The 17,912-nt window shown below is 38.4% G+C and overlaps 1 protein-coding gene across 12 annotated transcripts in view; it reads left to right on the top strand.

The window, feature by feature from the left end:
* The window catches only part of LOC108232894 (protein tyrosine phosphatase receptor type M), a 187,375-nt gene that overhangs the window by 63,216 nt on the left and 106,247 nt on the right, over window positions 1–17,912 (top strand). For all 12 annotated transcript variants that reach the window (XM_017410986.3, XM_017410992.3, XM_017410990.3 and 9 more), the window contains exons 3-6: window positions 6,090–6,364; window positions 10,184–10,262; window positions 12,407–12,522; window positions 13,706–13,880. In XM_017410986.3, coding sequence (XP_017266475.1) covers window positions 6,090–6,364; window positions 10,184–10,262; window positions 12,407–12,522; window positions 13,706–13,880 — 645 coding nt within the window. The remainder of the gene's footprint in view (window positions 1–6,089; window positions 6,365–10,183; window positions 10,263–12,406; window positions 12,523–13,705; window positions 13,881–17,912) is intronic.

Here is a 17,912-nt window from a genome sequence, read left to right as displayed (position 1 = left end):
TAGTCATTATTGCAAATTATATCCTCTGCTCAGACCATCACTCAACTCATAATTAATCTAAATACCGTCAACCTATAGACTTTGATGATTAGGATTAGACAGTAGCTAAATCTTTTCAGACTATTCCCATTAATATGACTTTTCTTTTTTAGTGAAGAAAGTGTAATTAAAAGAGAAATTAATTATTCTTGTTCTCATATGATCTGACTGAACAACATATTTTTTTGTCTTTTGTGCACACCTGTTATTTGGAGTATTGGTAACAAGAACCTTCATCAAAGACTTGGCAATAAAGTTACAGCTTCAGAGCAGATAATTGCCACTGCAGCTGGAGCTTTGGTTTTATGTCTGGTAACCACAAACTAAGTTTAAATCCTGAATGAATCTCTGTTTCTCTTTATAAGACATGTACCAGACTGGTAGCTCAGTCCGTTCTGATTTGACCCCTTTTATAAAAGGCTTTTGCTAATCAAAAGTACTCTAACTTTGCAAAAAAAATAAAAAAATACAAAGACAATGCTGAGCTCATAAGCTCTTTATGTCCGATTACCATCACAGATCTTAGGGTGAGAAGAAAGATGTATACATACAGTATCTGAGCACTTTATCTACTTATTACTTACTGCCATGAAAGGCAGGCAATCATGTAATTGCCTGTGTGTGTTCATGTCTGTCAATTAGCAAAATATCATATGAACCACTGGCAGATTTTAATGAAATAATAATCATTGGATGCCTATAATATATAGAGTCAACTTGATTCAAGATGGCCACCACAGCTATTCAACTTTATCAAATACAAAATGGCTCAGTTTTACAAATATTGAGCTAAAATGTGGTGTTATAGTGGCTAAAATTAATCCTCAACACACAGTGCAATGCAAGATCCATGTTTAAAACTTTGTCATTAACTGCTGAAGTCAACCCTGTCTGTCTGTTAGCAAAATATTTCATGAACCAGAGAACGGATTTTAACAAACCTCTCAGAAAGTAATTGTTGGATGTCCATTTACAACTGATTGCCTTTTAGAGCAGTGATTCCCAAACTTTTCAGCTTCCGACCCATAAAATAATTGTTACAAAGGTGTGTGACCCCATCTGCTGGCTGTTTAAACATCCAAAAATGCTAATGACTCTAATAAATAAGGACATAATGACAACTTAACATCGTTATATTTTTAAAATCAGTTTATGGACTTGTATTTCAAGTTTTTGTGACAATTATGGTGTAAATACAGCATAAAAACAAAGTTTTTTTATTGTAAGTTGATGTCTGGAGATTATCTAAGGACCCCAACTTGGTGCTGAGTGATCCACACTGGGGTCCCGACCCCAACTTTGGGGATCATTGTTTTAGAGTCAACCTGATTCAGTATAGCCGCCAAATAGCTAATCAACCTTATATAACACAAAAATGGATGCAACCTTGTTAGTTTTAAATATATTGAGCTAAAATGTGTTGTGATCGTAGTTCTGAGTGCTAATGAACTGTGCAAGGTCATTATTTAACATGTTTATTGCTTGATATATTTTGTAAACATACTTTGTTTTGTAGGGTTTATTAAATTTTCTTTTTAATCAAGGTTTGTTTTTGTTGTTTTTAGTTTTCAATAAAATTGTTCATTAAGATTTTTCTGACACTTACCTAAAGTTATTGTACTCCATCTACTTCTTCACCAACCCTGAAAGACCTTCAGCTTAAAGAATAATTAAAGAGACATGCTTTAATCAAGAGAGTTCACTGAAAAAAAAAAGAAAAAAAAAAAAGGAAGGAATGTGGTCTCGTCACGTTGTTGAAATGCTCAAAAGCCTCTAAATTTAGCTGAAGGGATTGTGGTCATTGCTCTATGCAAAAACACCATTAAACTATTTAAACAATTCCTTTAGAGATTATGCATTTTCATTAGCTTCTTTTCTTACCAGAAGAAACTTTTCCTCCCATATGGACAGACAGAAGCTGTGGCCAACTCATAACTGCTCTGCCAGTTGAATGAGCTGTCAGGGCAAAGGATTAACCTGATGGAAGCCTTTTCTTGGAATATGTCCACATTTGTCTCACTGCGGCTCATAATACCATTAAACCACAAAGTCTGTTATTTTGGTTTGCCTAATGTCTAGCTGAACTTGAACATTTGTGGTTTTGAATTTTATTTCAGCAGAACGCATTTGTGAGATTAAACAACTTTATAGTTAACATCCGAAGCTCTGTCCTTTCTTTTATCTGTGAAGATTCCTCAGATTTGGTACTTTTCTAAGTTGCTGTTTAGAAAGCACTTAATTTAATTAATTAAACCAAAAAAAAAGTAGATATAAATATGCTGAAAAATGGTCAGGCTGTTTTAGCTGCAACCAAATTTGGAACATTTTTTGCCAAACACTTTAATGCCAGCAAATTTTCACAGAATTAGTGTTAGAATATGTATACGTGATGCATGGTGTGATCAAAAATGAAGTATTTGTGGAGGCCTACTTCAGATACAATGTCCTTGTGAGTGTTGTCTAAAATATTCCAGTATAATGAAAGTCACACATTTCTATTTTAGCAGTGGGGGCCTTCATTTGCAAAGAACAACAGGAGTGGATGCATGTGGCATCGGGAGCGGAGGCACTTCATCTTCCGCTCATTCATTTTTCACACCAGTTTCCGTGTTCTCCACATTCAGCCATCATTGTAATGGAAGGTGAAGGTGGCCTACATTGGAATATTCATAAATCTGCTCCTCTGAATAATACCGTAGACGGTAACCAAACCCCGGCCTTTAAGGAGTTGTGGTGACCATCTCAGTGTGTGCTGAGAGCGCTCTATTTTTAATTGGTCTCAAACGCGCCACAGTTGAGGCGCAAGAGATAGAGGAAGAAGGGGAAGAAAACACGCTAGCACATTAGCACAGCACTTTATAATTTGCTCTTAGTCTCACTGGTTAATTAGTTTGTCATGGTGCAGCAGGTCTTGTATAGATTGTGGTCATTAGGCTTGGAGAGCTTAGATGACAATCTATGTCCTCCTGTCATCTTCTCTGTTAGTGACAGTAGAAGCACAGTGAGGGGGTTGGCTGTCACTTGAAGTTCTGTTTCCTTTTATGGAGGTCAAGGATGAGGAAATAAGTTTCTCCCCCTTGTTGCGTTTGGGTTCACTGGCTCAAATCAAGTTAATTTGCCGGGATCAAATTTGCTGACAGGAATTTACATCCATACAGCGACAGCACAGAAACTTCTCAAGTGCCAAAGAAAGAAATTCTGTTTATATTAGTAGTTTTGTGAAGTAATTTTAAATTGATGGCTTCTGCATTAAGTATTATTAGGAAGAATTTGCTTCTTACACATTGTACCTTTTGTTTTATTAATATTTCATGAACACAGTACTATAAAAGAACAAATGCGGCTTGAGGGATCTGATATTTTCATCTCTAATTACCAACAAAAAGCCGTGCTGTGCATAAATCTCCTAAGCAACATTGTCATAAAATGACTGCTGAAATGAATTTTAAACAGTCTGTTTTTAATCTTTGAGGAAAGCAGTGGTGCCAGCGTCTTTGTCTTTGTAACATGAGCTACAGCTGAACAATTCATCAAGTGATTATTAGTGCTGGTTCGCATCACATCAAGGGCTGCTGATGCCTCAAAGGGAAAAACAAAAAATGCTTTGAGTGTTTGTGCAGATGGCTTGATGTTATTAAAGAGACCTTAGAGCCCTCGTAGAGAGCTACCTGATTAAAGTTTGTTTGAATACGTGTCAGAGTTGACTCATGTCCTGCCCTTTGTCATGTTCCTTACACAACTTCATGCTTCACCTCAGAAATAATTAACCTTAACATGTAAATCAGATGCACTGAGACGGAATAAAACAGTAAAAACTTGAAAAACATAAATATGCTGTCCACAGTAATAATAAACATAGTGCTTGTACCATGCAGAAAAGCTTGTACGTAACAAAATAAATGTCAAAATGATCACAACTTTTATTACAAGAAACACGGAAATATATCTAACAAAATTCAAACTTAACTGTTCGTGTAATTTTCAAACAATACACAAATATTATTAAAGCCAAACAAAGTATATAGGTTAAACCTTAATATAATATAAAATGTTCTCAAAAAGTATGATCATCTCTAAGACTGTAGAAAATCCCTTCAGGCAGGCTGGTAATCTGGTGCTCCAGGTAAGTTTCAACACTTCAAAACGTAATAAGTTGTAGATGTACATCTGATGATTACTTTCTGAGAGCTTCAATAAAATCTGTGCACTGGTTCACAAGATATTTTACTAACAAACACACGCACAGGCAGTCATATGACCACCTGCATTTCTTGGTGGTAAGTGATAATAATGAGCACAAATGAAGTAAGCATGGCATACTTCAGATGCGCTAAAATTTGAAAGTCTTCAAATCAAAAAGCAATCTTTTTAAAAAAACTATAACTTTTTAAAAGTAATTTATAAACTTTGTGTGTATTAGCCCACATATAAAAGGTGCAAATCCAGCAGAGAATGTTTGTTTTGAAAGTTATTTGTGCTAGTGTAGAGAGGGCTTCAGTTGTCATGATAATATCTGTAATCATCTTGTCACCAGACCTGCTCAGGTGTCATAGAAATGATCCTGTCATTCCATTATTAAAAGTTGGGATACCTGAAAACTGGTCACAAATATGTGCAGGATTTATTTATTTCACCTACTTCCTTACAAATGTTCAAGTCCAGCGTATCTTCATAAACCTAACAGTCAAATCTTTTATAGGCTTGTTATTCTGTGGCTTCTTGACAGCCAACATACAAACGTCTGACACACAAATGTGGTCCTTGTTACACATATGATCCACAATTAAATGTGAACAACTGCACAATCACGTTCCAACTGCAGCACTGAATGGATATATGACACCCCCCCGCCCCATTATTTGTGATCCTCATGGTGACCCAAAAGCTGTGAGGATCATTTAAAACGACAACTGTCTGTACCTGACAAACAAAGCCGATTAGGCCGACTCTGTGTCATCTCGTCTCACTGCTCCTCCTCCTCCTCTGCTCCCTCTCCTCTTGTTTCATTGTGTAAACATGACAGAATCCCCTACTCATTATCTGAAGCTCCAGACAGATGGAATTGGTGAGCGTTACAAGAGCGACACAACAAGACAAGTGGGCAAGCTTGAGTCATTGATGAAACAAATAGGGTTCTTTGAGAGGCTGTTTGGTTGACACAGTCTGCAACCAAGGCTTCTGATTCAGTTGATGCTATTCACTCATTTTTAGGATGAAATCTGAGTGTAGCAGCACATTAAATCATAAAATATGAATTCATTTTTCCCCTCACAAGCAGCAGTGCAAGCTTCTTGCTTACAGGTTGTTTGTCTCACCTTTCTGTGCCCTCCTATCTTTAGCATACTACAAAAAAAATGTATTTCAACATATAACGAGTCTCCTGTGGCTGTGTTTCAAATGCTCTTACAATTTGTGCCATCTCATTACCAAGCCAAGCTAAATAAGATGATGACAAATAGAATGTGCTCCGCATCCTCTTGAAAGTTTGCCAACATAATAATTCTCACTTGTGTTTTATTGGAAAGAGGGTAGAGAATTAGATTAACCTTTAATATTGAACCTAAACGATAAAATCTAAATGGGGCTTTCTTGGCAAATAGATTTTAGCTTATTGATTTCTCATCTTTTCCTCTCCCTTTGTCATTTAGGGGAGAATGCTCTTTTCAAGAATCCACTATTTTCTATGATTAGCCTCTCAACTGTACTGCTTGTCTTTGTGTTTGATAAATGGCAACGATGAGATAGTTTCAGTCAGCACAGATAATAGCACTGTCTCATCAAAGGTCACAAGCTGAAATTATGATTTGTAATAGGAAAGCTCACAGAAGAGCCATTTATTTCTGCCTTCATACTTTCACAAGATTATGCTTTTATTTGTTTACTGCTTAACCCAAGGATCTTATTGCTGGCCTCATGAATCTTTTGTTTACATGTCTTCAAACACAAAATTTTAGCCAGTTACTAAAAATACATTTCCCTGACAAACTGAAGCTACCAGCTGAGTGAAAACAGCTCAGCTCATGATCCAACCCTTTTTTCTCATGTTACAGGGTCGGGGTTTGTGATGGTGAACACATCAGGACGCTTCGCAGGGCAGAAGGCTTTACTGCTGACGCCTCAGCTGAAGGAGAATGACACGCACTGCGTTATCTTCCATTACTACATTGGCGGAAGAGACAACAGCCACCCGGGTCACCTGAATGTGTATATCAAAGAGAACAACAGCCCAATGGGGATGCCTGTTTGGAACGTGTCAGGTCCAGCCTCTCGCTCCTGGGGGCAGGTGGAGCTGGCCATCAGCACCTACTGGCCCAATTTCTACCAGGTGAGAAAAGACCAGCCCGGTTAAGCTGTCCATTTAAAAGGTATCTCTAAAGAAACAGGCTACACGTCGTAAACAGCCTTTATAGTTGATCTGAAGTCATTAAAGCTTTTTCACTGGCTGGAACAAGACAAAATTATTATTTGAGAAGCTCCAAACAATGGCACAAAAGCCCATTCAAAACACCTAGGATTATTGATTTCTGTGGCTGCCTCGGTATCCATGGCGATCTGTTCTTGCTCCCTTCAATCTGAACCACTTCTCTTTTTCCAATTCTGAAAACTCATTTTCACTTACCAATGCACATGACTGCTGGCTGGGGCAAGGTGATTTCACACTTGCCTGGCTATTAGTCTTCGACAGGCTTGTTCCACGAGTCCACCAAATGTTAATTGATGCAGAGACCCCTTAACCTCCCAATGGGAGCAGGTCCCCCAGTGTATTATTTCATTAAGGTCTGGCAGAGCTGGTCCACATCGGAGCCTAGAGAAGTTGTCCTGCAGGCTCATCATGGCCACTCTGATAACTTAGTTAACAAGAGATACCACTGAGAGTCTCACAGCTGGATGTTGTGTAGAAGGTTTAATAAGAGTTACTCGAATGAAATAGGAAAAGAAACTGGAAGGTGACAATAATGGTGAATGCTAACTGTTGACAAGATGGTGACCTTGTGGTATTGTGTAAAGCCAGTCTAGTCAGATGTTTCAGGCTGGTTTAGGATGGGTTAAAACCAGTGTAACACTCAGTTGAATTTATTCCTACATTTATGTAGATATTTGTAGCTAAAGGCAATATCTCACTGGGCTGCTGTGGTTGGTGACTAGTTGGCAAACAGCTTTTGCAAGGGAGTTTCAAAAATGTATCAAAATGTTTGCGGTTCTCAATTTCTTTGCATGATTTTCAGAATCTTGTAGCTTGAATTTTGAATAAATTCACAGAGTCATTTCATGTATCTTAAACTTATCTTGAACCTTTCTCAATTCAGTTTCTGTACATTTTAGAGCTCCATGGAGCTGTCCTATGACAGAGAACATCTGAGGCAACAGCCAGGAATGTCCAGCTCTAAAAATCAAGCAGATGATAAATTTATTATCAAGAAACTGTTCCAGATCTGCTTATCTTCATTTCTGATCCAGTAGATTAAACCATAAATGTGAGGACAGTTTACAAGATGAATACAAAGTGGGCCAATGTGTATACAATGTGAGCATAAATGGTCAACAAGATAATTTCCTCCTAATGTTTTAAGTTTTGCAAGAATAAACACACTAAAATAGGCTGTGGTTAAAAAAAAAAAAAAGATGCTCAAAATGTGGACACACAGCTTGCTGGTCGCTTAAATGCAAACACTCAGAATACACTAAGGCTGCAACTGTAGGTTTGCTTATTTTCTCGCAATTTTCTCACAGTTTTGAATTCCAACTAGTGTCCAGCAGTCACAGCCCAGTGAGACCTTCAGATGTAAATAAACTCTAAGCTGTTCTTTATGCTTACTTTAGTTTGCAAAGTGTTTTGCTCAACCTTATCAGATATGAAGACCTAAACTCGTGACTTTAATTTGACAACTCATACGGGTTTCCCCAAGTTAGCTGGATTATGTCTTAGCAAATCTGTACACATGTAGGTCAAGTTGTTTATAGACACAATATCACAAGTTGTGTTTGACTGGGTGTTCGGGAGAATTTGCAGCATCTGCTGCCTTTCAAACCCCAAGTGGAATATCTGCTTTCATTTTTAATTGTTGCACACCCAAATTGACATCATGGGTAAATGTGAGGATGCTAATGATCTTAGCAACAATCTGTCAAGAAAGGACACCAATGCTTAAAATTGTTGCTAATTAACAACATGGCACTAATTATAGGTATCTTTAATTGCATAGCAACCTAGGAAATTGTCAAAGGGAAGCCACCTGATACATGGAAATTATTTTTTAATTACTGGTACAGCTTTTAGGCATCTTTCCAGCCTTTTGTGCCTTTGATAATTACTCCTCTGTCAGGCTATCCCTAGAACTTTTAATAGAAATTGTCATACAAAGCCAAAACTGCTGACATTTTATGGACTTTTAATACATTGTGCACATATTATTCAATACATGCACAATGTCCATAAAATGTTCTCATCTGTATCAGCTTTAATACAGAAATAGTTCATGGCTGAAATAATCAATCTTCCTGTAATTCTGTCCCAAAGGAACAGTCAGTGCAGTGATGTAGACACTAAGTGCTGGGTTTACTGTCCGGCTCTCTGACAAATGAGAACGATGAACTTTCCTGCGACATCAACAGCTTTGCCCCATGTGAATAGTTTCAGTGTGGGTCAGGCCCAATTATGCAGTGCACTATCATTGATGTTGGAATCAATTATATCACAGCTATTAGGCAGGCTGACTGATGTCTGTTGCACAAACAAAGGATTTCAATTAGAGTGTGGGGGGCAGTTCATTTGTCTGGTGGCAATATAGAGAGTGGTTGGCCTTTTAATTTCCTTCAAATTAGCCCTTAATGAGGCCATAATTGGCACCCAGGCCTTCACTTTCATATTTCATGGGACAAAAAAAGAAATTTATAATTAGATATCTGAAGGCATCCTGCCTCCCAGATGACAATGGTAACTATCTCTGCCTTCACATTTCCAAGCTGCCAAAAGAATCTCAGTGAGGATCCAGCAGGACACATGTTTGTGTGTGAACACTAAATTGGTCATAACCATTAATGTGTACAAGTCGATGGGTGCTACAGGTTTATATTTCGGGAATAATGGCATGCAAAACATGTGTTGCTGTAGCGCATGTGGTGTAATTGGTCTATGCGCCACACCCTGGGTTTGGGAAGGGACTGGCATTCTGTTTCCCATTTTATCACACTGCAGACCGAGGAGTACATAACTCTGACATTCTGCGAGGACACACCCTCTCTCAGAGCTCAGGACCATTTGTTTTGCAACTGAACTTGGCCCTTAAAAATAGGGTCAAAGTTAGTCACGCACAGCATAGTTGCACTTTTTCTTTGCAAGATTTCAGAGGGTAAATAACTCTAGAGCCAGAGCAGAGATTAAAGACAACATGAGTTCCAAAAGATATGAGTTTAAAGGGTTTCACTGGAGATTTTGCAACAAATTATGTTGTGTTTAATTAGTTTTAAGTTTAAGTAGTCAGATTTTAGAGCTAACAGTTTTTCATGTGGATAATCTAAATCTATTTTTTTGAGATCAAATCAAATCGTTCAGTTTTTATTTGCATTTTACACAATGTTTCAACTTTTTTAGAAATGGGGTTGTAATAATGAGATAAGGTTTGTTGTTGTTTACTTATACCAGTATTTACAAAATTTAAAGTCGTTTTTACAATGTAAAACCTTAAGAAAATTTACTTGTGGATTTTGCTAAATCTATTGTAAGTTTATGTTAAACACTGATTTGGAAGTGTTGCTTTTATATATTTTCAAAATAACGTAATTTTTTTCAGTTTTTTTAATAGTCAATATTTATTGCATAAGCAACTAAAATCAAATGATTAGGTGAAGATAATCAAGAATTTCCTTGACCTTTTCTCTTTGCCTCCCATACTTTATCACAAGCTGTGTGCTAATCATCTCAGGGCTCAAACCTAATTTAACACTTGCATGTCATAACACCTGTCAGCTGTGACATATTGTGGAAATAATGTCAGTGGCCTGCAGCTGTGTCACCAGCTGCAGCCCCGCGAAGAAACAGAGAGTGTTAGGGAGAGCCGGACTTCTACCCGTCCGCACTCAGGAGCCTTTTGAAGACACGTGCCCATTCATCATCGGTGTTATGAGTCTCCTTTCTCCTCCTCAGATTGTGTTTGAAGCCATAACCTCGGGCCAGCGTGGCTTGCTGGCCATCAAAGACGTTGTGGTCCAGGGCCACCAGTGCAGTAAGTCTATTTTCCCTTCACTATAAAAGCATATCATCAAACCGTCATTGTCCTTTGCATGACACCCGTCAAAATACCTGTATCGTTGTTCTATTCAAGGCTTCCCAGTCAAACAAAAAGGCCTTCAGAGGATTTGCTACAGTCGTTCCTCCCTGAAGATTTATGAGCGTATAGTTGACATGCAGAAGTGTGTAGAGGATAAATTGTTGGATTGGTTGCATTAAATCTACCCTTTGAGAAATGGAACAAATAGTGAAAAATAACAAAGGAAGAAAGACAAATCCCACCGTGCACCATGCTGCTTTTTGAATTCGAGTTTAACCGTTATTTTTTCCTTCCCCCTTAAGATTATTAATGTTGTCACTGAAATATAAAATTTGAATGATAAAGTTTGTCTGTTGTCAAAGTGTCTTACAGACCACCAGACAAGTTTTAAAGAAACATGCAGAAAGTAATCATTGAATGTACAAATACAACTGATGTCAATCTGATTCAAGATGGCCACCACAGACAACTGACCTTCAAAAACAGAAACATGGACATTTTCACAGATATTGGCCAAACATTTGGTGTGTTATTAGCTGAGACTGATTCCCAGTACATGTTCTAACAGATTGCACAAGATCTTTATTTAAACTTTTGCGATATTTTAGCAAAATATCTCATGAAACACTGAACGGATTTTAATGAAACTTTTGGAAAGTTGGGAAAATGGCAATAGCTCAGTCAGTTTTGCATATATTGATCTAAAACTTCATGTGGTAGTAGCTGGGAGCCATTTACATCACATAGTTTGTACTTAAGTTTGTACTTAATGTTATTTTCAAAGTTTAACCAAAATGGCTAGAACTCCATAATTTCTCAACATCAATGAATTTCAGTTTTTAAAATGAAAGGTGGCGGGGAATTTGCATTTTTTTTCAGTGAATGCTCTGCCTTTTAATAAGTAAAGTATCTCATCAACATTTTTTCTTTTGAGTCCAAAAGGTCTAGTTAGTTTATACTGAGCGGTATTTTTACATTTTAAAGTTTAAATCAATACCTTTAACGATTCTCATCAATTAAATCATGCTTTACCCATCATAGCTGAAGTATCAGCCTTCAATTGTAAGCCACTAATGACCTGCTAACCATTTGAAAGCAGCTGAATTCCTACAAATGTTGTGTCAATAAGATGGATTCATACGGCAATGTGTGCAGCATATAAATGTAATCGAGCAAATCGATGAGACCTTGCAACGTGGCCGGTGTTTAAATGTGTATGTGCGAGTGGATCAATGATCTTACTCAATTGCAATCGGGCTTCTTTGAGTGATAAGCGAAGTGATGAGAGCAACTTGTCAGTGAAGCACGGACCAATTCGTTTTCTATTTATCTGAAAGCGTGAAATATCCAGCTCAGAGGTGTAATTATGCCACTGGGTGGTCCTCGTCTCCTCCTGTCGTTAAAGAGGACATAGATTTGTCTTTTTGGCACAAGATGGATTGACGGGGCAGACTTACAAAGAAAGTGTAGTTCAACAGGAAGGTTATAAAATATTAAATAGAAGTGAAAGTGTTGATGATGAAAGTGATAGAATTAGCTTTTGCCAAGTCTTCAGGGATTTGGTTATGTTTTGAATCAAGGTCGCTCCACTGAATTGCCCTATTTTTCTATGCAGAATAGCACTGCTAATCAAAAATGTTCTAAATAAGTTACTTTCTGTGAGCTTTCCCACTTTGTGAACATACTGATAATGAGCTCAAATGGAAAAGAATAATGCTTTTTGAGAAATGTTCTAAATCATAGAAAAAATGTAAATACTGGAGAGAAAGAAACCAAGGTTTGGATAGCCTTAAGATTGGCCTTTAGTGTCTTATTTTCACGTTTTTCCGGAATGTTTCACACAAAATGACAGTGGCCTTCAGTGTTTTGAGCCTTCAGAATTAATATTCTTATATCTCCAGTTTTACATATTTAGGTTGCAGATTTTCAGAGTAGAAATGTTTGCATTGAGGGAAACGACTATAAATTTCTACATTACATAGCGACTCAAACAACCAGTTATGGCAATTAGATATCATAAAATGTCAACTCTTTTTATAAAACTGAGCTGCTTCTCTCAGCATGTAATCTCATTATACGAACATCTGCCTTTTCTGCAGTGAATACGCCACACTTTCTGACTATAAAAGGAGTAGAGGTCAATGCCGGGCAGACTGCATCTTTTCACTGCACCGTCAACGGACGCAAGAGGGACAACTTTCGTTTGTGGCTCCAGGTGAGTCATTTGGAAAAAAATGGTTGATTTTCCCCCAGTTTTCCACAAATATTATAGCAGATCATAAAATTTGGATTCTGTGGAGTCTTACTGAGCAGACTTTTAAATAAAAAACCATATTGTCGGTGTTAGGCAAAATTCTCCTGTCTCCAAAAATGTAACTTTTCAGCAAATGGGGGGGAAAAAACATTTACAGTTTATATGTTAGCACTTTATCTACTTTAAACCATCACCTTTTAAATCATTTTGCAAAGTGCACCAATTGTTGAAAATTGACTTTGGATTAAATCATATATGAACCGGTCTTAAACTAAAAGGTAATGCAATTAACCTTAGAAGTGCATGCTCTCTGTTATCAGAATATTAAACTATGCCTAAAGAGATAAAATGTCAAATATATATATAGGGCAGATTTTTATTTTATCTCATGACACCTTGGTCAAGTTTCAAGATAACAATTAAAAAAATAAGCTCACAGCTACTTTAGAATTTCCTTTATGGTGGGAATCCTTGTATTGAGATTTTTTACCTGCTCACCAGCTTTTCACAAGCTCCTGCAGCAGAGAGGCAAGGGATTATAGTTGTTTCAGATCACAGCAGCATGGTCTTAACCTATATAGGTGCTGGCTCCATGTGGATACTGTGCACTATATCCGGCACCACAGAGCAGCGCAGCAGTCTGGAATTGACCTTGTTCTGAGCAGCAAAGGTAGTGCATCTGGCAAACATAACCCCGCTGGCTTGGCTGCTAAGCACACTGTCACACATGTGATCAGTGCGAGCATGACGCTGGGTAAAGGTCTTCTGCCAGGTACTCCATCATTTTAACAAACACATCCTCATTAGCACAGGAGCTGGAAAACAAACATTAAGTGAAGTCCCCCGATGACAGTAATGAAGAAATATTTCTAATGAACAAATGTCTCCCATCTGCCTGCTGTGAGGGGTGACAGCTGGGGAGAGCCTACAGTGTGTATGTGCGTGTACGTGTGTGTGTGCGCGTGCAATCCTGTGTGATAAATTTGTTCCTACAATCAGTCACCGATGGGAACCGTAGGACACATACAAACAGTCACAAGAGCAGACAAAAAGTACCAGAGTTTCTAAAACCCACAAGGTCAGGCCACTTTTCTTATTGAACCTTTCCATTTCTGAGCCTCACTTTTGTGTTTGTTCCAAACAGGGCATCGGTGGACGGGAGGCCCCAATGAAAGCCACTAAACCTTGGAACAACCGCCGCTTCATAGGCACTTTCGACGTGGAGAACACGACCAAGGGCGACTCGGGCCGTTACCGCTGCATTGTCCACTCAGACAAAGGAGTTGGAGTGTCCAATTATGGTGAACTAACCATAAAACGTGAGTATTTGTTCCAAAGCAGAAAGGAAAAACAAACTGCTGTATTTTAGTGAAAACAGTACAATAGGCTGTGCTGTTTTCCATCCATATGACCTCCATGCAGGATAACAAGAGATAAACAGGAAATGCAGCATGTTTTTTTTTTTAATGAAAATGTCCTCTAATGGCTTACTGAAAACACAAGCTTTTTAGTTTGATTTGTTATCCACGAGACTTTAATACTTCTTCTTTAAAGGCTGTCCTTGAGTGAACGCAGTTCCAGCTAAAAGATCACAAAGGCAAGAGGCAGCAGTAACAGCAGTTACAGTAACCTCTCAGATATTTCAGTCCTGCAGTCATTTGATATGAATTTATGGAGTCGTCCGGAGCTAAATCTTGCAAGGCCTCTCTTTCCGACGGCCCTATAGCCCGGTAATGGCCTTCTATATTTCTTCACCTCAATTTTCTCTCAGTGCTCTCAATTGAATTTACTGCCTGGATTTTTTTATCCTCCCCCTTTTTTTTGGTCTCTAAGCTTTATGTGATTGATAGGTTTAATCCTACCTGTCCAAGATCGAGGTCTGTCAATCATGTGAGAATGGCCGGGTCCAGACACCGCGGAGTGTAAGAGGGAGATAAAGTCTCTGCTTGAGTGTATCAGTGGGCTTCAGCAGTGTACTCAAGAAAATTTACTGACACGCTGGAGGCACTCAAGAACAACACTTGTGCATAAATGCAGCAACTAAATCACTTGCACGTCCTCACACTTGCATGTGCTCACCAGGCAGCCATTGCTGTGTTGATCTCTGCTTTCACTTTGATAAACAAGGCAAACTAGTTAAGCATAGAGCACTTTAGTAATAAATATTTAAAATTCACTTTCGAGGTGATTGCTTTTAATTTATCTCGGTTTAAATTCGGCACTGATTAAACACCTTAGCGACTTTGACATAAAGCAACTCATTCAAAAAGAAGAAAAGGAGTTTTCACTCTTAAGTGCCACACATAAAGTCTGATATCTCCTCTTATCGTACGAGTCATAAAACAAGCGGCACTGCGGCTGAGTTGTAAATCCTCCCTGAATATGTATCCGTCGCATCCACGGCTCAGTTTTTTTTTATTTTTTTTTTTATTTGGAGGAGCTACCGTGGAGCAGTTTTGTGGATTATGAGCCTGCTACAGTCACACCTCCCCACCCCTCATTATCATACACTGCCTTTTGCTTCAACAGGAGGAGAATGAATGCTTGATTATCCCAGATAATCACTTCTGCTTTTTATGCCAGTGTTCTGTCAGATTTATGCGCCCGTGTATGAAGCGAGTTGCATGGATTTCCAGAGCGCCGTACGGACAGGCGCGGTCCAGGCCCTCGTTTCCCTGTTCCCCCTGTGTTGATGAGCTCTCCTGCAGTGCAGCCAGTGGTTTTGAAAGGAGGATAATTACTCCCTGACCAAGGTTTTTTTTGGTTAGAATCACCTGGAGCCCTCACTGAGCTCTGACTTTGTATTCTGAGCCACGCTACCAACTCAAGGTTGTCAAGGTTGCAGACATGTCGACACTAATGAGAAAAGCCACCAAAAATCAAAGTCCGGCCAGTCGTGCTCCTCATTTTCCCATGTCCACCTCTTCTCATATTAGGAGCAGATCAATTCTTTACTCGCAGCAGTCCAATTAGAAAAGCGCACAACATAATGAGGACCCTAACAAGAAAGGCTCAGTGGACGTAACGGGCAAATGAAAGATGGATTTATAAACAGTGAAGTCTAACTCATCGAACAACGGAGCTGAGTGGCAATTTTTATTATTGCTGTTTATGTGGTTAAAAAATGTGGGGTTGTGTGTCTGCTATATGTTGCTCTGGAATGACTAAACTGTTGTGAAGAACTGATTTCTTCAGAAAAATACTAATGATTCCCTGATTTATGGTTTCTGATTCCCTTTTGTGTGTTTTTTTTATTTGTTTTATAAGCAAAGAACAGTATCTCCTATAATCAGACTTGCCTGCTGCTTTGAACGGCGGGCAATCATGTAACTGCCTTTGTTTGTCTGTCTGCAAAATATCTCATGAACCACTGGATGGATTTTATTTAAACTCTGAAAAAGTAATCATTGGTAGTATATTTACAAGTGATTAACTTCTAGGTACCCGCCCAACACAACCAACTGACCTTAGCAAACATACGAATGGCTCTAACTCAACCATTTTGACAGATATTGAGCTAAAATCTGGTGTGGCAGCAGCTGAGCATCCTCTCCAACACCTACCAGAGCAACACGTTGGGCCACATCTTTGCTTCAAATGTTGGTATTATCTGTTGGAGTCAACCCTGTTTGTCTGTTAGCAAAATATCTCACGAACTACTACAGGAATTTAAATAAAACTGGATGTACATTTACAACAAATTAACTTCAAGAGTCAACCAAATTCAGGATGGCCGCCACACCTAATCTACCTTAGCCTACACAAAACTGAGATTCATTTACAACCCGTACTTTAAGTAACAGATCAAGCAGGATCACATGAGATATTGCAAAAGATTGTTCATTATGTTATTCTCAAGGTTTGACAAAATAGGCTTAAAACTGTCATTTCTGAACAGACTAAGATGACGATCTCAGTCTAAAACACTGGCATGGAAGGCAGTGAATTCAAGATGTCCACTACAGCCAACTCCCTGGCTACAACTCTGTTGTTTTTACATATATTGCAGCAGAATTTGGTGTAGCTCAGATCTGTAGCTTAAAGAGTGTGCAAAATGTAAAACCTTGGCAGGCGAGGAATGTGCAGTCCTTCACATAATGCAATTTTCATTGGATTTTAAAATAATTTTAGTTATTATGAAAAACAAACTTTTCTAGATTGAAATAATAATGTAATAAAACCAAAATCACACGAAAAAAAGCTTTAGTATCAAAAGATATTGAAGTAATTTATTGTCTCAAAATAATGTCATGAAAATAAGCCTTCTCAGCTTCCACAGCTATTTGTTGTAAGTTGAATATTTTTGAGTTTAGTAAGATTTCTTTTTACACGTTATAAACTTTAACATTATTACCTGATATTATGATTCAAAATTAGCGATAATGTTCATGATTGTCAGTTGAAATCTCAGTATGATGGCTTTTAGTGTAATTGTAGATTCAGGTGCCCGTCTATGTGTGAATATTTTTACTTGAGTGTGCATGCACATGCATTTGTGCGACTGTGTTTTTGGCAGCCAGATGAAGCGAGACACAGCTGTCGCCAGTGCCGTTCGCCTGTCTGGTCAACATCATGACAACAGCTGCTCGCTGACCCTCGCGTACGGTTTGCCACCGTCATCTGCGCTCTGTCAACCACTTCCAGCTCGCTCCAATCTCGGCTCAAAGACCTTTTCCAGGGCCCCACTGCTGCAAAGCTGCCCAGCGAGGCTTAAACATTGAGAAAAGAGTTGTTAAAATTCTGAAATGTTCCAGAACTTAAGTGTTTTTCACACCAGTAATCTGTTATTTGCGGTGCATCTGCTAAAGCTGAGCAGAGGATTACTACACATACAGGAGTTATTTCATCACAGTAGGCCCTGTTTCTTTTAAAAGGAGCAACTTTTCATAGTTAACCAAAATGCTTATTGCTTGTGATTAGATTTACTTTTCAGAAGTGGTCTCAAGTGATGAGAGCAAAAGCCGTCAGAACGGCAGCATCAATGCAAAGCAATAATTGGCATCAATTAAATCTGGTGATGAACTTATGTTCTCTAAAGAGGTTTGCTCACTGAGGAGCTCCTGCTTGATAAAGTAGTCTTACAAAATTGTTTTTAAAAAAATCAATTAGCAATGTTTTTGTGCTGCGTGGTCTCATGGCTGAGTCAGCGGCAAGAAAATTTGTCATATTTTGAGGGCCAGTTGGTCTCAAGCATCATAAAGTGTTATTGAAGAATGAGTATGTTGGCAACGAGTCCAAATAATCTGGTAACTGACTCACGACGGTTACTTAAAAATATTTTGATTTGTGCCGCCACACAATAAGACGCTGTTAATAAGCTGTTTTCTGTTGCCTAAATGAATCGGAGTGTT

This window comes from Kryptolebias marmoratus, linkage group LG20, assembly GCF_001649575.2.
Source record: "Kryptolebias marmoratus isolate JLee-2015 linkage group LG20, ASM164957v2, whole genome shotgun sequence".
NCBI lineage: Eukaryota > Metazoa > Chordata > Actinopteri > Cyprinodontiformes > Rivulidae > Kryptolebias > Kryptolebias marmoratus.
This window is presented reverse-complemented; position numbering and strand designations above follow the sequence as displayed.